Raw genomic sequence first — 21736 nt, 5'->3', positions numbered from 1 at the left:
ATCTATCTATCTATCTATCTATCTATCTATCTATCTATCTATCTATCTATCTATCATACCTACCTACCTGCCATCAACCTATATCTGTCATTTAATTTTTTTTGTGGTTCCATACACATCTGAGGATTTCTTTTACTCTTAAAAAAAGAGCATTTTGTCCTAGTACTTGGGAGGTAAAAGCAGGACAATCTCTGTGAGTTTGTGGCCAGCCTGGTCTATATACATAGTGAGTTCCAGGACAGGCAGGACTACACAGTGATACCATATCTCAAAAACAAAAACAAAAAATAGAAGTGAAATTTTGATAGTGGTTGTATTGCATATATAGATTGTTTTGAGTAATTGGGCAGTTTAACAGTATTAATTCTTTCAATCCATGGGCATAGATATACATACACTTATTTGTATTTTCCTCATTTTTCATCAATGATTCAAATATGATCACACTCAAGTACATTTCACTGCTGTTACTTGTAGAAATGTCTTCTGGGGTATTTTTCTAGATTGCTATTAGTATATAGAAATGTTGCTGATGTTTATATGGTTTTCAAAAACAAGGTTTGACTATGCTGGGCTCAAATTTGTGACCCTCCTACCTATGTCTCTGATTCTTATATTGCAAGTGTGTGCCACCCCCACTCAACTTTTGGTGCATTTTAAAGTGGGTTTGTCTTTTGTTATTTATATAGTCTTGGTTTTTTAGACAAGGTCTCATTATGTAGGCTGGCCTGGCCTTGAGCTCACAATTCTCTGGCCTCAACCTCCAGAGTAGTAGGTGTAAACCTGTCTCCTATTCATGGAAATCCAGTGTTAGCTATATAATTTCTATATAGCTATATAATTAGCTATATAATTTATAATATATATAACATTTTCTCTCATTCTTCAGTTTCTCTCTCTCTCTTTCTCTCTGTTTCTTCCTTTTCCTTCCATCCTTCTCTCCCCACTCCATATCAGATTCAAGGCTTTGCACTAACCAGCAAGCACTTTGCCACAGAGCTAAATCCCCAACACCATCACTTTCTTGATAGTGTCATTTTTGGAAGTGAAATTTGAAATGGAATCTTACAATGTAGCACAGGCTGCCCTGGAACTCATTATGTACACCAAGATAGCCTCAGATTTGTGGCAATCTTCATGTCATGTCCACTCAAGTATTAGGTTTACAGGTTTGAGTCATAATACTTGGCCTTAACAATGTTATATAGTGCACAAAAGTTTTAATTTCAATGAAGTTTAGTTTCTTTTTCTTCTCTTTATGGCTTATATTTTTGGTATCATATATAAGACACTGTACATTAACCCAAGGTCTTCTAGCTTTTTGATTTCATAATATTCAGGTTGTTGATCATTTGGGGTAGATCTTTATATAGTGTGTGAGGTAGAGAAACAACTTTCTTGTTTTGTATGTGTGTATGTGTATATCCAGATGTCTCTGCAGTGTTGAAAAACTTCTCCCATTGATTAGTAGTGGCATCCTTATAGACAAGATGATGAGAACTCCACTGTAGAGCATTTGTGTAGCATACCTAAGATTATTTACACAATCCTCAGCAGCACACACAAAAATCAGTGGAACAGGGACTAGACTCCACTTCCTGCTCTTGTGTACATGTAGGTAAAACACCCATATACATACCATACAAATAAATCTTTTAAGGGTTCAACAGACCAAAGATATATACACATGAGAGTGTAAAAATAATTGTATCTTTGCCCCCACAGATGATTGCCATAGATAACCCTCCCTCTTAACAACAATATCCTTTTCCTGTGCTTCTACACAAAATTCTTGTACTTTCCTTATGATATGTTCAACTTTCTCTCTAGTTGCCTACAGATCAGGATATAGCTCTCAGACACTGCTCCAGCAACTGCCTGGATGCTGCCATGCTCCCCACCATGATGATAATGGACTAAGCCTCTGAACCTGTAAGCCAGCCCCAGTTAAATGTTTCCTTATATGACTTGCCTTAGTTGTGGTGTCTCTTCATAGTAAAAGAACAGTGACTTAGACTCTTGTTATTACAGACCTTACTAAATATGTCATCAAAGGATAAAAACACCAAGAAAACATTAAGAAGGTTGACACTTCTAAATATAAAAAGTAACAAAACAAAAAGGTAAAAGAAACATGGTGAGATATGCCATAAAATAAAAAAGTTACTTTTAACATGTAGAATATAGGACTCATACACATCTATAATAAAAGCCACTATAGTTCCAAAACAAAGCCCAAAAACAATTTACCAAAGGAGATATGTAGTTTATTTTAAAAGTGTGCTTCAATCTCAAAAGCAATTAATAAAGTATGAAAAATGAAGCAAATTGTCCATAACATTAAAAAAAAAAGGTTTTGCTCTCTTTTTGGAACTTTTTTTTCAAGACAGTTTGTATAGCTCAAGCTGGTCTCAAACTCCTGCTCCTCCTGTCTCAACCTCCCAAACATTAGGATGGCAGGTATGTGCCATGTTAAGTTCAAACCTTTCTTTCCTACAAGTTATTTACCTCAGGTATTTTGTCACAGTGATAGGAAGTAGGCTAATGTGATACTTGAAACCAACAAAGATATGAAGGACTAAGTAAGCAAAATCATATCTGGAATGAATACATATATTCATATATATTTGTACATATGCATATGCATACATATATGCATACACATATTCATATACACTGGTCCAGTGATTACATGCCATCATTATTGCCAGCCTTTCTAAATTTCTGCAGAAACATTGAGACATTTTTTATTAATTATTTTATTCATTTACATTTCAAATGATATTCCCCTTCCCAGTTGCCCCTTCACAACCCTCGAATTCCATGTGCCCTCTTTCCCTCCTCCCTGCTTCTATGAGGGTGCTCCCCTACCCACTGACCCACTCCTGCCTCACCCCTCTAGCATCTCCCTACACTGGGGCATCAAGCCTCCACAGGACCAAAGGCCTCCCCTCCCATTGATGCCAGATAAGGCCATCCTCTGCTACATATGTAGCTGGAGCCATGGATCCCTCCATGTGTACTCTTTGGTTGGTGGTTTAGTCCCTGGTAGCTCTGGGGTGTCTGGTTGGTTGATATTGTTGTTCCTCCTATGGGGTTGCAATCCCCTTCAGCTCCTTCAGTCCTTCCCCTAGATCTTCCATTGGGGACCTCGGGCTCAGTCTGATGGTTGAGTGTGAGTATCTGCATCTGTGTTAGTCAGGTGCTGGTAGAACCTCTCAGAGAACAGCCATCTCTGGCTCCTGTCAGCAAATGCTTCTGGCATCAGCAATAGTTTTGGAGTTTGGTATCTGTAGATGGGATAGATCCCTAGGTAGGGCGGTCTCTGGATGGCCTTACCTTTAGCCTCTGTTCCATTTTTTGTCTCTGTCTTTCCTTTGAACAGGAACATTTCTGGGTTTAAGATGTTGAGCTGCATGGGTGGCCCCATCCCTCACCTGGGGGCCGTGCCTATCTACTGGAGGTGGTCTCTACAGGTTCTAGCTCCCTTTTGTTGAGTATTTTGGCTAAAGTCATCACCATTGAGGCCTAGTGATGACTTTAGCTGAAATACTTGGCACAAAAGAAGTAAATGGAACTCAGGTTGCTAATCTGCTGACTTTAAGATGGAGGAGAATGGCTGGGCAGTGGTGGCGCACACCTTTAATCCCAGCACTTGGGAGGCAGAGCCTGGCGGATTTCTGAGTTCGAGGCCAGCCTGGTCTACAGCGTGAGTTCCAGGGCAGCCAGGGCTATACAGAGAAACCCTGTCTTGAAAAACTAAAAAAAAAAGAAAAGAAAAAAAAGAAAAGGAAAGAAAAAAAGTGGAGGAGAGTGTTCTAGCTTGTCTCGGTGGGTCTAATTTTCGTTTGTTTGTTTTCATTGTAACAAAATCTCACCTCATTTATTGTTACCTGATAATAACAATCAGAGCCACCAAAATCAAATGAACAAATAACAGCAGAAGAAACCTTAAAGGAAAACAAAGCAAACACCACTGAATTATCTTCTTAACCTCTGGCATCCTTGATCGTTCCTAGTTGGCAACTCTTTGTAGCAGAGTAATAGTATCCCCTTGGAGCACTATGTGATCCCCTTGTTTGACTTTGTTTTAGAGTGACTCTCTTCTGTATCATCTAGTACGAGGCTCATTAACCCATTAAAACCAATAATGTACCCCTCTGTCCACGTAGTCACTGGCTCATTGAGCCATAGCTGAATGTGAGGTATATTTTTGCAAGTGTCTGAAGATGAGGTTAATTCTGTTCCAACATCTTCTGGTCCTCCTGAAGTGGAAGTCACAAAGGCCATACAAAGAAGAAGCTGCCTTATTTTTTTGGGTGGGGGGGGCGGAATCTGGAACTTGCCAATTAGGTTAAGCTGATTGGCAATGGAGCTCCAGGGATCCACATGGCTTCACTTCCACAGGACTGGGACTAAGTGTGCCCCACTGCTTCAGGCTTATTATGTGGGGACTATATATGCTTGCAGTAATGAAAAAGAAGACAAGGAGTAAGTAGATAGGTCAGCTGCTAAATTACTTGCCTTGAAAGAAAGGAGATTTGAGTTCAGTCTCCAGATTCCGTATAGAACAACCAGGTGTGTTGGCATAGGCCTTTCATCATAGCACTTAGGAGGCAGAGACAGGAGGATTAGGCCAGCTATAGCCACATTGTGAGGCCCTGTCTCAAAAGGAAAAATTAAAATGTTACTACAACATCATGTGTGATGGCCTATGCCTATAATTCTGCACCAAAGAGGCAGGAGGATTGTCATCTTTCTGGTTAGCTCGAGCTAGCTACATAGAGAGTTTCCACAGACCTGACCAACATAGTATGACCTTGTCTAAAAAAAATAACAAAGTGTAGAATGAGATTCATGAATATATTGAATGACACTGGATTATCCCAGGATAGTTTAAAGGGAGAAGCAAAAGGAAATTGTGTTGCACTATAATTTTAATCATGTTCCTATACCATACACACAAACATGAATAGAAAAAAAGAATAGTGATAAATAGGACAAAGGTTACAGGTTGTCTGCAATAAATCCTTATCTTCTGTACTTGTCTGCATCCATGTTCAAGTGCCTTTATGATTCTTTGGACCCATGTAGACAAGCTAGGCTACTCACCTCCATCTCAGAGTCAACTCATTAGTATCCGTAGTCCCATCCACAGCCTGAATTCTCTCTTGCCTTGTAAGTAACATATTCATGCAGTAGGCTTGCACTGTAGAGTCCCACACTGCCTGTACTACCATTTAATTACACATGCCAGACTGTGGCAACTATTGGCTTAGGTGGGGGCTGTGATCTTTTGTGCATACAATATGCCATTTTTTAGAAGAGCCTCTTCTGAGTTCTGCCCTTTGCTGCCTGTGTTTGTTTTACTGACTCCCTTATTCTTAATCTCTGGATGTTTCTATTCTAGATGCCACTCTGGCTGTCTTTGTTTAAGGTGTGGGAATGTAATTGGGGGCCCTGCATTGCTAGACCAGTGCTCTGCCACTCTTGAAGCCCTACTTAGCTGCTTTCTTAATTAGTTTACGTCTTTGAGGCGGGGTGTCTCTGTGTACCCGGAAGTGTCCTGGAACTCAGAGATCCACCTGCCTCTGTCTCACAAGTGGTGTGCTACCACTGCCCAGCGATTTATTTGAAGTTTTATTAATTTTTGCATTTGTGTGGGTCTATTTTGAGGTTCTCTTTTGTTTCACAGATCCATACAGTAGTCTTTTATAAATGTCCTTTATTTGTTTACACTAATTTGAGCTAAATATTTATTCCTTGTAAGTGAAATAAATCATTCATTTTAACAAGTTTGTGTGTGTGTGTGTGTGTGTGTGTGTATGAATGTACACCACAGTGTGTGCAGGTTCCAACAGCAGCCAGAAGAGAGTAACTTGGAACTAAAGTTCAAATGCAGTTGTAAGCCACCCAACATGAGAGGACTGGGACCCAAACCCACATCTCCTGTGAGAGCAATGTGTGCTCTTAACTTTTGAGACATCTCTCCAGTCCAGTCTGTTCTGTTTTGGAACTGAGAATTGTTCTGTACCCAGGCTGGTCTTTGAACTCATGATTATCCTGTTTCAGCCTACTCTCTACAGTGAATACAGGTCTCTCACAAGACTGATCTTTATCAGGTAGAAGCATGAATAATCAATTTGTTCAGAATACTTGACCCTTTAGGCTTCTCAAATGGTGACTAATGGAGCTCATGAGGGAGTATTAAACATAGGCAGGAAGATTACGTAAACCCAGGAGCTCAAGGCTATCCTGGACAACGTAATAAAACCTCTATGTCCCAAATAATGAGTTGTGCCGTGTGGAAACGTTTTACTCTTCCTATTGGCTTTTTTAGACACCTCTTTTGATCAAGGAAGAAAATGAAGGGAGAAAAGCAGCACTTACCCCAGGTGCTGCTTGCAGGGAACCCAAGGAGACCTTGAAAACACCCCAAGGGAAGGAGAATCTAATTTGTTACAGATAAAAGATCAAAGGTAAAGGGCTGTGAACAGCTTTCAGAGGTGGTAGTGCCAGGAAACATTTCTATCTTGCTTAGCCACAAAGTTAGCCATGCCCTCTGAAACCTGCCTTAGTTAACATGGCACTGTGTATAGAATTCTATTATTTTAAACCTATTTCCTCACCTGTAAAACAAGAAAAGCAAAAAGCAACAGAACATAATGCCTGTGATGTTCGAAGCATTCAGTAAAGCCTGCTTGAGTGTGAGAGAAGATGCTGAGGCGTGATGTGGTAGAACTGGGTGGGGGTGATTGTTTTACAGTCTAAGTTCTTTCCAAATACGTAAGCTAGTCATGGTCATTACAGCACATGTCTATAATACAAGAATAGAATGCTACATATTCTGGTATTTAAATTTTGGGGGGTTTAGTTAATATGTAGTATGTTTTGCCTGCATGAATATATGTGCAGCACTTTGTGCCTGGTGCCCACAGGGATCAGAAGATGATGTTGTTGGATCACGTGGAACTAGAATGATTCATCTAGTTCACTAGATGATTGTGAACCACCATGTGGGTACTGGGAATGTAACCCCAGTCCTCGGCAAGAGCAAGTGCTCTTAACCACTAAGCCAACTCTGTAGCCCAATAGAGATTTTTCTTAACATAGAGCCTGTATTTGTCCCTGTAACTACACCAACATTTCTGAGGTACTTGGCTGTAGAAACCTGCCTGGCCTGAAGAAGGTTGAGTGACTCCATCCTGGGCACCCAACACAGAGATGCACAAAGCTCTTAGATCCTATCAGTTTAGCCCATGCTAAGCATGGTGAAAGAAAAACCTTTTAAACAAATTAAGTATCCCTCTGAAACTAAATCCTGAGGCCAGTGGGCTGGATGCCAAATTAAAGGCTTAGGGGATCTGCCTGTGTCTTCCCCCTTCACACTGTGTATTGTTTGCCGTTCACATCCCTGCTGCTTCATTCTGGTTCACGTATTCTCCCACTGCCCAAGAACAGTGCTCACTTGAAATGTTAGTTCAGTAAAAATTACTCTGAAAATGCACCTAATATTGTCTTAATAGACTGAAGAAAATAAAAAAGAACCAAGTGGAATTAAATGTAGTAAACACATCCGAAGGAAGTCAAAAAAAGAAAAAAGAAAAGAAAAAGAACAGAACAGCAATGGGCAAAAGACATAGGTGTGGTGGGCTCCATGTTCCCTTCTTTCCTTTGTCTTCCTGCTTGTAAAGGGAAAGGCTGGGTTATTACCCTTCTATCCAGCATGCTTCCATTCTAAGAGAAGGCCTCATGTGGGGGAATACAGTGTGGAGAAGGAAAGGGAAAAACTTGGAGGCCCACATTGGTTTCAGCTTAGCACATCCAGGAGCAAGAGGTGAGAAAAGAGGTGAGAAACGAGGGTGGGAAATCTACAAATAGAATAAATTGTTTCCTTCACTGGGAAGGATATACTCCAAGCAGCGCTACTTCACTAAATCCTTTGAAGCCCAAGCTCTCTGTATTATGGTAAACCTAAGAGCTGAGGGTGAACTAACAAGACCTCTGGTGGATCTGAAGCACAGTTCCCGCCTCCTGTTCCTAAGTTCGGTTTTGTTTTCATTGAAATTTATTCAGCAGGCTCAACACAGGCTTTTACCTGCTTTCCTGCTGGCATGCCAGGACAAGTATCTACAGAAAAAAAAAATCACTATTTCATTCTACTAGTTTGCTTCATGTTTGTTGCAGGATTGGACTATGAACCTACACCTCAAAAAAAGATACATGCTGTTAATATCATTGTCTCCAACTCACTATAAACTTTATCCAGGCAGGAACATTTATATGTATCGCTCTAAGCTGTTTTTTTTGTTTGTTTTTTAGTTGTGAACAACGGAATGGGAAGTTACCAATTATTTTCTCTAAAAGCTGGCTTCCCAAAGGCCCGTTTATATTTACCCCAATGTTTTCTCACACTCGTTCCAACCACAAAGCTAGGATCTAAGAATCAGCCCCTTGGAAACATGTTTTTTCCATTTTCTGCAATGAGTTCCAGAGCCAGTGAGAACCACACAGCTCTGGGAGTGCCTCTGGGTAAGAGATAAAGGAGGTTACAGCTGGTGGAAGCAGTAATTAGAGCCAATTACAACGTGACTTATCTGCTTTGTCATTAAAATGCCTGTCAGACCTCTCATTTTTCTAAACAAGAGGAAAAGAAAAGGTATAGCTTAGTGGGGGAGAGGGTTAGCCAAAGGGAAAGGATTTCTAATGCTGTTCACAAACTCACCCTGTAACCTTAGACAAACAGAGCCTTTTTGGCTTCACAATGCTTTGCTCACTGTTTAATTCTGAGAGAGTTGAAAGGAACTTGGGAAATCACGTGGTTCAGTCCCTTGCCTTCTGGCAGGTATTATAACCCCACCCTTTTCCAAATGAGACGTGAAGGACCCAGAGACTTTAACTGGAATGTATCTTGTGCTTCCTTCCTATGTGCAACGGATTTGACTTTGGTCTCATTTTTTAGCTTGTCATGTAAACTATGTAATTACTTCCCTCAACAACTTCCATAGGTTAACACATACTAACCACAAAGTACCTTCAAAGAAACACACACACACACATACACACACACACGTACGTGTGTAAAAGGTAAAGTAATGGGTCAGGCTTTCTGAAGGACTGGCTTGATGCTGAGCATGGCAGCTCACACTTGTAACCCCAGAACTTGGAAGGCTAAGACAAGAATATTGTTGTTTTGAGATGAACCAGGGCTATTTACTGAGACCCTGTATCCAAAGACCAAGAGTCTTGTATCCAAAGATCAAAAGTCAACTGGCTTGAGAAAAGTTTTCTACAGGGGAACAAAAATGTCACTAATAGACATATATAATCTTGAAAAAATAATAAGTAAAACCTTACATGCAAAGTTGGAAATCCTGACATCTAGTCCTAGGCAGACAGGTAAAAGGAAGTAGATTTTTCTTACAAACACCATTTAAGTCTATCCTATACAACCTTAATGCTGGGGTCCCTTTGTCCTTCAAATTATCTGTAGTCTGGTCACTGAATACCAGGACTCATTATCTGTCTTCTAGTCTCCAGTCTTTCTGCACATTGCATTCTAACCCTTTCAAATTACCCCACCCTAAATCTCCATCTTTACCCACTACTTTGAACACATCACCTGCTTTACAAACCCTAGTTATCCTCTGTATTAAATTACTCATTATCTCTAGGCCTTCAATTTACTTTTGAGTCTTTCTCCATCTGTCCTGACCTTTGTTCCCTTTCCTTCAATACTTCACTTTCTCCTCATATACCTGAAACAAAGCCCATCATCTCCCCGTCTGATAAGCCATCTCTCTCCCATAGTTGTTGAAAGCCAACACCTATTTAATCAGGCCTATAGGGCTAGAACTAGGCACACCAGACCAGGTAAAGGTCTCTTAGTAGTTATCTGATCCCTCAGAGATGACAACCAAACTCCTGCCTTCTCCAGGTTCCTCTGTCAGGGAAGGGCAGCAGGCACACTGTAAATGAAAAGTATTGGCTCGCTGAGGAGCTTGTGATGTACCCTGAGAATGAAGGTTGTATTCTTACTCTGACATTTATGTGCTCTTCCTTGACAAAGCAATGTATGAAGTGGTCACTAAGGGTGATTCCCTTCCACTGACGACTCTGGAGTCAAATTCCAGAGAGGACTATGTATCCTGAGAATATCTGTGGCAGTGCATACCCTGAGGATACTCTTGCAATGAGATACCACTACATGCTTAGATCCAACACTAGTGAGACTGAGTTTAATTACTTGGCAGATATTAAGCATAGAATTTTTCAATCACACCGGGGTGTATGAGTACATGCACACACGATGATAAAAGCATTTCCGTAACCTGATAACTCTTCTGGGATTGGCTCAGTTACAGACTTTAGGAGAGGTGGATTTACTTCTCTAAGCATGGATTTGACTTTGAAGACAGTCAAAAGTCACTTGAGAATGAGTTTGGTGATACTGGACTGGTAATGACCTGAATATAACTTTGAAACAAATATGTAAAAGAACTAATCTATTTTACTTGAAGAATCACAAACGTGGTACTGTCTTTCTGAGGAAGTCCTGCTTACTAGGACAAATGATTGCTTTTAAAGTTTGTTCAACAGAGGAATGGATACAGACAATGTGGTACATTTACACAATGGAGTACTACTCAGCTTTTAAAGATGACTTCATGAAATTCTTAGGCAAATGGATGGAACTAGAAAATATCATTCTGAGGAAACCCAATCACAAAAGAACACACATGGTGTGCACTCACTGATAAGTGGATATTAGCCCAAAAGCTCGCAATACCTAAGATACAACTCACAGACCACATGAAATTGATGTGAAGAAGGAAGAACAAAAGTATGGGTGCTTCAGTCCATCTTGGAGTAACAAAATACTCATGGGAGCAAATATGGAGACAAAGTGTGGTACAGAAACTGAAGGAGTCATCATCCAGAGACTGCTCCAACTGAGTATCCATCCCATGTGCAGTCACCAAAGGCAGATGATGACCTGGATGCCAGGAAGTGCATGCTGACAGGAGCCTGATATAGCTGTCTCCTTAGAGGTCGGCCAGAGTCTGACATATTCAGAGGTGGATGTTCACAGCTAACCACTGAACTGATCACAGAGTCTCTAATGGAGAAGTTAGAAGACTGAAGGGTTTTTCTGCCCCATGGGGAGAGCAACAATACCAACCAACCAGAGCTCCCAGGGTCTAAACCACCAGCCTGGGAGCACATAGGGAGGGACCCATGGTTCCAGCTGTATATGTAGGGGAGGATGGCCTTGTTGGGCATAGAAGAGGTCCTTGGATCCGTGAAGGCTGAGGATGCTCCAATGTGGGGGAATTCGAGGGTGGGGAGGTGGGAGTGAGTGGGTGTACATCCTCATAGAAGCAGGAGGAGGGGGGATAGGATAGAGGGCTTCTGGGTGGGGGGAAATGGGGAAGGGGAATAACATCTGAAACGTAAATAAAATATCCCCAAAAAAATTAATTTAAAAAAACAGCACTGGGCTGGGAAGTGGTGGCGCACACCTTTAATCCCAGCACTTGGGAGGCAGAGGCAGGCGGATTTCTGAGTTCGAGGCCAGCCTGGTCTACAGAGTGAGTTCCAGGACAGCCAGGATTGTACAGAGAAACCCTGTCTCTAAAAACAAAAACAAAACAAAAAAACAAAAAAACAAAAAAAACCCACAACACTGAACAAAAAAAGAAAAATACTGAGTTTATGCAACAAAAAACAGGGTTAGGGTAGACAATGCTCAAGAAGTCTAAAAAATGTGTTTGTTGTGACATGTTTAGTGGTCAGATACTATGCTTTCCATGCATACACTAGGGCTTCTGGGCAGTAATCACCCAAATCAAGGGTGGGAATTGGGCCTGCCTGACTTAAATGAATGGCATGGCTGTGGAGAAGCAGGGAATGATGCTGCATTTACAGAGAGACAACCAAAACTGAAACAACACACACAAGGCTTCCTGGTATGTAAATTCTTTTTGAGGTTAGAGATCTCCTTTTACAGAATTTAGTATATAACAGATTCAAAAACCAAACGTCTTGACCTCCCAAATAGTAACAACTAAATGTGCAAAAGAACCACCATTAGACAGGACATCAAAAGCTATACATTTCCTAGGAAACAATATGTGCACAGATTTTTCAAAGCTGTGAAAATGCAATAAAGAGCACAACACATTTTGGTCACTTTATTAAATGACATTAAATAGTTTAAGTTTCAACTACTAAACAGCACTTTGAATGGTGAAAACACAGATAGTATATTGTCATACTTGAATGCTTTTCTTTAAAAACACAATTCCAGTCCTTATATATATTACAAAACAGCCTTAAAGGAAGAAGTGACATCTTTTCTACAGTACTTAAGATACTCAATACAGAACCAAAAAGCAGTCTAACAGAAAGAAAGGCAAGTCTTCACAGCTGTATGATTTCAGCAGCCAAAGCTGGATGATGGACTGAAACATTACTATACAACCGGGACAAAACATATACAATATCACAATTCTAGGCCAAACGCTTTACACCCAAAGAAATAAAACAGGTTACAAAATGTGGAGAATTTAGCAGGCAAAACTGTATTACAAGCAACATTTTTAAATCGTCATTTAAGCCATTGCAACTATTTAAAACATCTAAAACAAATATAAAAATGAGCCTTTTAGTATCTTATGTGTTTTTTGTCTTTATTTGTTAAAACTTGATGTTATACTCAAAGTACATATATTATGTTGCTAAAATATCAAGTGAGAAGAGTGTATGCAAGTGGTCCAAGATCTATTTCAAACTCTCTGATTTCCAATTAGTCTTTCTAATTACTATTTTTCAAGTTATAGCTTCGTCCATTGGGAAAATGGACTATAATGTTGCCTAAAATGTTCACATCTATGTCTTTGAGTAAATAATTAGACCATATAAAAATTCCCATGTCTAGTAAATCAGTTTATATTCTGATAACAGTTGGCCAGAGCATACTGCTTTCAAATATTTATCTCACAAGTCTTGCTTCTTTCATTTCTTCCAAACTAAATGCACATCTGCCCCCCCACCCCAATTAAATAAGCTTGATTATATTGCTGGCACAATGTCCAAATACATGGAGTTCATTAGTGTGTTTTATCATGGGAAGGTAGAGCTACCACACTCACTTATTCTTGATCAAAAACCAGCGGGTATGGACATTTTAACCACTAGTTCTTACAAGATAAAAATGGAAGTCTTTTATTATCCAAACAACTAAAACCAGTTTTAAGCTCAGGTTCAATTCAATCTCAATCAAGTCCAGTGATGCCTAGAACAAATCCTCCACCCAGCTTTTCTTTAGCTGTTTCTACTACTTGTTTTCCATCATTATTTCAAACTTGATATTGCCATAATGAGTTGACTCCCATAGTCAAACACAATCTTCTTACTGAAGAAACTTAAATCAGATTGAACATGAATGAAATTATAGGTTGTTTTGCACAAACCTGGATCTAGAAAAAGAAATACACTGATTTTTTCTAGTTAAAAAATCCCCTCTTAAGAGTATTAGGTGTATTAATTTTATCCAAGAGGAAGAAGAAGAAGAGGAGGAGAAAGAAGGAGAGGATAGGAAGAGAGGGGAGGGAGAGGGAGGGAAAGGAGGAAGAAGAGGAGAAGAGGAGGAAAAACAATGAAAAGAAAGGAAACCAACTCAAGAGATCAAAACTGGGTGAGGGGTTCAAACTTGAAAACAATTTACTAAAGTGTAAAGGAACTTGGAAGAGGGTGATGAGTAAAAAAGAAGAGTATAGGTCAGTGATCCTTATCTTTAAGAGGAATTGTTTCACAATACTGACAGTACTGGAGACTATTAAAGCACATTCCTCATGTGAACTTAAAGTCAGCAAAGGTTCTGCCATTTTGATGTTGTTTATAAAACAGGGTGTGAGCTTAAAACCACAATTTCAAGCACTCTAACTTGATTTTCTTAGTTTGCATCCCACTGCCAGCAACAGGATGAAGCACCAGCACTGGCACCATGGCTGATGATTGGACTTCCATTAGTGCCAGGAGACAGGAAACTTGTATGCAGAGGATAATTCACAACCCTGAAATCTTACCAGTAGTTATTTCAGCACATACAACTGAAAATAAAAAATGGCAGAAAGACTAAATAAGAAAAGGAATTTTCTTATATTCAAGACTGTACTTAAGGCTGTTTCTACAATGCTAAGATAACTGCAAGGCTCCTCCAACTTCAGAGTAGTAGTACTGAGGAATATTGCACACACTTCTGTGTCTAAGATAATCCTTAGGTCTAACTTTGAATCACAGACACAATATTTAGCAGGAGCTCAGTTTCAAACTTCAGTCAAAAGAATATTAAGACCATTTCAATCACTCTAATCAAGAAATGGAATTAGTACAAAAGTATTTTATAACTTGAGGAATCAACTCTAAGAACTCAGCTGTGTGTTTTTATATGTAAAGAGCGAATATATAAATCTTTATTAATTTCTAAATTCATTAATTTTATGACAATTTCACGGTTGCTAAAAGCAGGCATAAAAATTTAGAGAGGAAATCTGTGGAACTGTTACTGTTATGGAAGGATTTGTTTTCACTGAAAACAATTTGAAATATCTTCTGTACTCAATGTGTGTAAGAAGATTGTAGGCAATATCACTGACAAATGTCAGAGAGAAATGGTATGCCCTATTTAAAAAAAATTTAAACTAATATGGAAGATTGGCATTTAAGGGGTCCAAACTATTTATACAGTTGAGTTCTGTTAAGTCATTGATTCCTAAAAAAATAAAAGATCTTTCTATGATTTTAATAATCCTTTAAACTTTTAGTGCAAAATCACATTGATTTCCCTGGGGAAGGTCCTGGATTTTTGCTTCTCATTGGGGGTGGTGCACGCTGTAAGGGTGGTGGCTGCATACCACCAGCCACTGACTGATACATTCCTCTCATATCAATCTGCTGGTAGTTAGAAGGAGTCATGATTAAATTTGGAGGCTTTGGCATCATGAGGTGACTCAGTGTTGCTTGCTGATAAGTCAATTGTTGCTGTTGCTGCTGACTATATTGCTGCTGGAGCCGTCTGTTCATAAGAATGCGCTGAACACAGCTGATTAACTGGAAAGAGAAAAGGGATCTGTATAGATACAAGTGTTATGTCCCGCCTCAAAGAGGCAAGTCTCAAGTTTTGAGTTAAAATCAATTTGCTAAGGGAGTACCATACCAAAAGGAAAACACATTACTGTTATCACCATTACTAATTTGATGGCATTCACAGGACCATTACTGTAGAAACCAGTTAGTAACACCATTTAGTACTAAATTCTCTTAATGACTTGACTATTGTGTTGCAGGCAGCATATAGGTTAGTTGCCATAGTAACCTGTCCTGCACTGTGATTAGTCTCAAGTATTAGTTACAGCACTTTTTGTCAACTCTCCTTTCTTTGCCATTCTCTTGAATATTTCACATGATGACAGACAAATATTTTAGTGATGAACACCAAGGGGAAAAGCATTTTAATGGGAATAATTCCTACCTAAAGGTCTCAAATTCCCTAAGACAATTTAAAAGCACATGATTCTACAGTGCTTCCTAGTAAAATCATGCCACAGAAATCGACTGGGCTGGGAAAGACGGCCAAGGATCATGGAATAGGGCAGTGTTCAGAAGATGCAGGCAATTCAGTAGGTGCTTATACATCATTCAGGACATCATAGTCTCCAAATAAATATACCAAAATGTCTACTTTTAGAAAATATTAGAATGTGACAGAAGAAGCACAAGTCTTGAGACAGTTCTAAATGTCCAGAAGAGATAAAAATAAAATTATAAAGAAACACATCCTATAAAACCATCAGGGAGAACAGATTGTGGCATCACTCTTTCAGCCAAATCTCTCTTAACACTACTAGTTTTAAGCACAACTTGAGAATAATCTATGACCATTCATTTTGTATTTATTCCACTCATACTAACTCATACAAACAGAAGAAAATCCAACAAATCCTAGAGACAGAGTTCTCACCATCTGTTGCTTTGTCAATACATCGTTGTAGATGGCTTCTCGTCGTTTCACATCAAGCTCCTGGCTGGCTTGTCTACTTAATGCTAGTGCTTGTACTTGGGCCTCAGAGAGATTCATGTTTTCCTTCCACTAAAAGAAAGATATTTCTATTTATTCCTTATAACTGTACAACTGAGAAGTAACCATTAAGGTGTTTAATATGTTTAGGATTTTTTAACCCCATTCCCTTCTTCCTTTATTCATTTCTAAAGAAGCCAATGTTAGGACAACAGGGTACTAAGCTGTCTATTAGTATATATGGGTTAGCTTCCTCTGGAGGAACAACTATTTAGATTTAACGTGTGGAACTGTTAACATTAAAAATATGTTTATACAAACAATGCATATGTTTCTGTGCTTGATGACTCAATTCTTGTAATTTACCCATTCTCTTTTATGTTATCATCTATGCAAAATGGATAAGTTACAGCTTGAAACTGTTACCCAGCTTACTGGTACTTAAGTATTTTGAATCAAATTATAAGGATTATATGATTTTTCCCACAGAAAGTAGGAGAGTGACCAGAAGTTAAAGCAAAGGATGCGGCCATGGACTGAAGGTTGAAATAAGACAACTGTCGTTTGCTTACCACAGTTGAAATGATGTCTTCAAGAGGCTGAATCCTCACTGCTGTCACACTGTTCGTTGCTTCTACAACTTTTTCTCTTCCTTGATTAATAAGGTCCTGGAAGGATATAAGAAATAAGGATGGTATAGTCGTCAAAGGTACAGATCATTCCTCTTGCACTTTATAGCACTTGAGTTACAACCTAAGCAATCTATAAGTGAAGTAAAACTCAATGTGCAAGAGACTTTTTAGGAAGATACAAATTTGGGATTTATTGAACCAATTAATTTTAAATTAATTTAAATTTAATTTTAAAAATGAAACCACAAAGTCAGTTAAATTATTAACCCACTGATAACATATTCCAATATTTCCTATTTACTTCACAGTTTATTCTAGTTTTAAATCACATGCACTTCACCATGAAGGGCTGTAGCACCTCTATATTGCAAGTAAACTCATGAATATATTTAACCTACTTGCAAATATTAAGCAAGTCTTTTCTTTCAAGTGATCGAAATGCTATTTCCCTAGCCATTCAGCTGCCCTATTATTCCTTAATTAAAATAATTCAAACTACATTAATTCAAACATTGATTCCTTTGTGCTCTGCAAACCTCCATTTTACTATATTAGGTTGGTCCAAAAGGTCAACAAATAAAAGAAAAATGTCTTGATCTCTTCAGGGTAATCTTTTAGGGAATGTGCTATTCCTACATAGGGAACTGCCTTTAATTCATGTCCAACCACCTTTGTCCCTTATAACTCACCTCCAGCTGCTGATTACTCATTGTGGACAGGGCTCCCAAATTGAAAGGAATATAAGGAGTTTGAGAGGTGAAAGTGACAGGGGGTAAATTGGTCCCAGTCGGTATGTTGAAACGCATGGTCAGTCCCTAAAACAAAACAAAATAATGCACTTTAACATTGTGATTAAAAACTTGAAGTTCTACATCACCTACTGATTTAGTAAGAATCTACTTTCTCAGATCTAGGAAATTATTAACACTCTTCCGCAGACAAACAAAACACGCTATTTACCTGAAACCAAAATCTTATTACATGGAAAGGTTTAACCCCTAAAGGTGTATTCTTTTTTTCCCCTAGTAATTCCCACACACTGAGGTAACTCAGTGAATTCTAATGAGACTCCTAACATCATATTGACATTAAAGAAGTTTGGTACAGTGAGTTATGGATTTGAAAAAGATTCAGATACTAGGATAATGTTTCTATGTTCAGGGAAATTTTTGCTCAACTGGGCTATTATTTAAAACAGATATGAATTATTTTAAATAAAGATGCTGGTGGAGTTTGGTATCAAATGTACAGCTTTTAATTCAGCAAGGCCTAAGCAAAAAAGGAGTATTTTTCTTATATAGTATATATAGTATATAAGTATAACCTGCAATCTTCTCCCTGTTCTACTATTGAGTACAGCCAAACCCCTCAAATTGAGATCCCTACCTAGGGAGCCTGTACCTGGGGACCAATTATATTAATGTATCTTCCTTCAAATATTACATCTCTCTTCCGTCACTGCTGTTCAATGACTAACATAAAAACAGAAACCAAAAATTATTGATTGTTTCTAATTTGTTAACCAGATCAGTCTCCAAATGTTGAGCACAAATATTCTCCCTGTCTCCGCCCTTCAAGTAGCTGGAACTACAGATATTATACCTAGTTCCAAAAGTATTCTTAGTTATTAGCATATCTTATATACAATTAGCATATCTTTGATACAATATCAAAGTTCACTGTGGTATCCTCATACATACAGAGAATGGACTTAAATCACAGTCACTCCTGTTAAGTTTCTCCCTTTCCCCTAACATCTATCTCCAGGAAAAGGGCATTTTGAACAAAATACCTTCTTTTCTGCTTCATATTCAGCCCAAGCTGCTTTCCTTTCTTCTTCAGTCAGCTCTTCTTCTTCTTTGTGGTCCAAAAGAGAATCATGTTCATGATATCCTACAATGTGCTCTTTATGTATCTGAAGAAGTTCTGCAAGTATGGTATCCTGGTTTTTGGAGGTAAAATCATAATTATTTTCCCCCTCTGGAACATATCTTCATAGTTCTAGACAGTTAAAAGTAGAAATTGACTGCTTTTCACATTTCCCAATGTATACTATAAGTTACCTAGAAAACAGACCTCACATCAAAATTTCATGTTAACTTAGCATATTTAGAGTCTTTTTTAAAGAGACGGCTAGCCCCTAATTGCTATGTAGCAAAGGGTGACCTTGAACTCTTGATCTTCCTGCCTCCATCTACAAAGTGCTAGGATTACAGGTATATATCACCTACAAAGTTAAATTTAAACTGATACATATTTTCAAATAATAACAAGAGTTTTAAAAAATTGGTGTCCTGAGTTACTTATTATTATTATTACTATTGTTATTGTCGATTGTATTTGTGTATGTGTGTACAACTAAGCCACAGCATACACCAGAGCATGCAAGGGTAGGTCAGACAACAACTTGCAGGAACTAGTCTCTCCTTCTACCTTATGGGTCCTGCTTATGGCTCAAAACTCAGGTCATTAGACTTGGCAGCAAGCATCTTTACCCACCAAGTGATTTTTGCCAAACCTAAGTCTGTTTTTTTATGAGCTATTTTTAAGTGTGCGTGTGTGCATTAAGTACAGTGCCCTTGGGCATTGGATTCCCCTGGAGCAGGAGTTACAGGCAGTTTGTGAGCTGTGAATTGTAGAATTAAACTCTGTTACAGGGTAGTATGTGCTGTTAACTGCTAAGCCACCTCTCCACTCCTAAGACTATCTTTCAACATTAAAAGCTGAATGTTTAAATACTAAAGTTCTGCTCTGTAATTATGACTATGAGAGCATGGTAGAAAAGAGACAAGGGTGGGAGGTTAACATGAATGTCATGAATATAATACTTTTGCTAATAAAAAAATGTAGCCAGGCAATGTGGCACAAACCTGCAATCCAAGCCACTGCTTAGATTGGGGCAGAAGGATCAAGGCCTACCTGGGCAATTCAGTATGTGCCTCAAAAACATACCAAACACAAATGTGGGGCAAGTCTATAATCCCTGTACTTGGCAGTAGAAAAAGGAAGAAACCCTATTGTAACAGGCAAACATGTGAAAACAGTCACAAGCTGTTAAAACCCATACATGAATACTTAGATATGTATAAAAAATAATAATTCATTTTATAAAATACTTTTCCAAAGTTGTTAACAAGTTCTCTTAGGATATACATTTTAAACTATGACTATGAATGCAAGAACAAATTCTTGGTCAAATGAATGCTGGCTAGGTATACAGCATGTAAAAAGTACACTTACTCTGAATCTAGCAATCCTTAAACATAAATTTAAGCATAGACAAAGCCAACATTTGCAAAGCATTGCTTCCACATATTTAACCATACCTAGAAATATGATCCACAAAAGGTAGGAACTAAAATGTCTGTTAAATAACTCAAAATGAGAGATTAGTATCATGAAGCCCTAAGTCTTTTCCTGTACAAGAGCAAACACAGACACTAATTCCATATAATGTGGTATCTAACTCATATAAATAACCTTTGCTACTGTAGCAAACACTTAAAATAGTTACTTCCTTTCAAAAAGTAAATAGAATTGACTTTTTAAAGATATAGCTATTATTAAATTAACAGGCTAGCAAGCCAAGGACAGGTAAGATTCTGTACAGAGCCTTACCAACCTAAGACATAAGTGCATTGCTTTTGATAATGCGTATTCCACAACAGGTGAGGAAGGCATTCTTGGCAGAAAGACCTAAGACAGGCTCAGTCTTGTTTATGAAATAAAAAAGGGGGAGAGGCAGAGAGCTTTTGGGCCTGCTTAGCAAGAATCTGACATGGGCCAAGGACAAGGAAATGGGCTGCTTGGCAGGAATATGACATTGGCCAAGGACAAGGAAGTGGGCTTCAGGCAGGAATCTGACATTAGGCTAAAACAAAGAAGTAATTCCAGGCAGGAATCTAAATCTTAGGCTAGAACAAAGAAGTAATTTCAAGTAGAAATCTTAGACTAAAACAAAGACGTAATTTCAGGTAGGAATCTAAATCTTAGGCTAGACCAAGGAAGTAGGCTTCAAACATGAAAATGACTTTGAAGTAGGACAGGGAAGTAGGCTCAGATATTTTGGTCATCCTGATAAGCCCTTAGAAATAGTGATCACAGAATTTTATTTATTGCCTTGCCTGTTCTTTGACTATTTGTGTTTATTGTCTTGCTTGTTCCTTGACTATTTGCATCTATTGTATTGCTAGTTCCTCAACCTAGATCTGACCTTAATACTTGCATGTAATTAAGATGGTATAAAAGCAAAAAGGAGGAGGGGGGATGGGATAGGGAGTTTCTAGGGAGGGGAAATGTGGAATGGGGATGACGTCTGAAATATAAATAATTAAAATACCCAAAAACAGATATAGCTGTAACTAGGACTACATACTCATCTTGACATGTGGTATATGTTATACTTCCTTTGCTGAAATGAGCAAGCTTTTAAAAGATCATACAAAGAAAGGATTTCAAGAAAATTTCCTGGTAGAACAGAAAGATGCTATGAAAGGTACTGTCTGGTGTAGTAATCTTCCATCCAAATCTTAGCTGCTGGACTGCGTCCCACTAAACAAGCTCATCACCACTTGTTCAAACTCTATAGCTGTTACTAGGGCTAACAAGCAAAGAGATGTGCCTGTCTTTATAAATTCATCTACAAAAAGAGACCATGACCCCCCATAACTATCCCAACCACAACTCAACAGATATAGATATTTTACTTCTGTCTGGCAGTAAGTGTTAACTGTAACCAAAATTACTATCAGTTCATTTCTCTGACAAGGCTAGCTACTCCAGAGACCAAGAGAACTCTACACCACTGGATCTGGAGTTAATAACTCTGATAACCACTGAGACCTCTGGCCATGAACAGAAGTTAAATATGGATGACTACTACTTATAACAAGATGTTAAAAGAATAGCAGAATAAACAGAAACACATAAGTTTTAAAAAGGAAACAGCATGTCAATTTAGTATGCTCATTTCTCAATCACAACCCAATTCAAACATTACTTGTTTACTGTAGAGAAGCTTTTC

At 38.5% G+C, this 21736-nt stretch overlaps 1 protein-coding gene across 1 annotated transcript in view; it reads right to left on the bottom strand.

Annotated features, from left to right (window-relative positions):
- Window positions 1-12162: 12162 nt before the first annotated feature.
- Window positions 12163-21736, bottom strand: part of Atrx (ATRX chromatin remodeler) — a 126509-nt gene continuing 116935 nt past the window's right edge. Inside the window, exons 31-35 of the mRNA XM_028771455.1 lie at window positions 18506-18655; window positions 17403-17528; window positions 16654-16749; window positions 16025-16153; window positions 12163-15114 (exon numbers count right to left, since the gene is read on the bottom strand). Coding sequence (XP_028627288.1) covers window positions 14836-15114; window positions 16025-16153; window positions 16654-16749; window positions 17403-17528; window positions 18506-18655 — 780 coding nt within the window. The 3' untranslated portion in view covers window positions 12163-14835. The remainder of the gene's footprint in view (window positions 15115-16024; window positions 16154-16653; window positions 16750-17402; window positions 17529-18505; window positions 18656-21736) is intronic.

Source organism: Grammomys surdaster, unplaced genomic scaffold (genome assembly GCF_004785775.1).
Source record: "Grammomys surdaster isolate TR1022 unplaced genomic scaffold, NIH_TR_1.0 207, whole genome shotgun sequence".
NCBI classification, from domain to species: Eukaryota; Metazoa; Chordata; class Mammalia; order Rodentia; family Muridae; genus Grammomys; species Grammomys surdaster.
The sequence above is the reverse complement of the archived record's forward strand: the minus strand, read 5'-3'. Positions and strand labels throughout refer to the sequence as shown.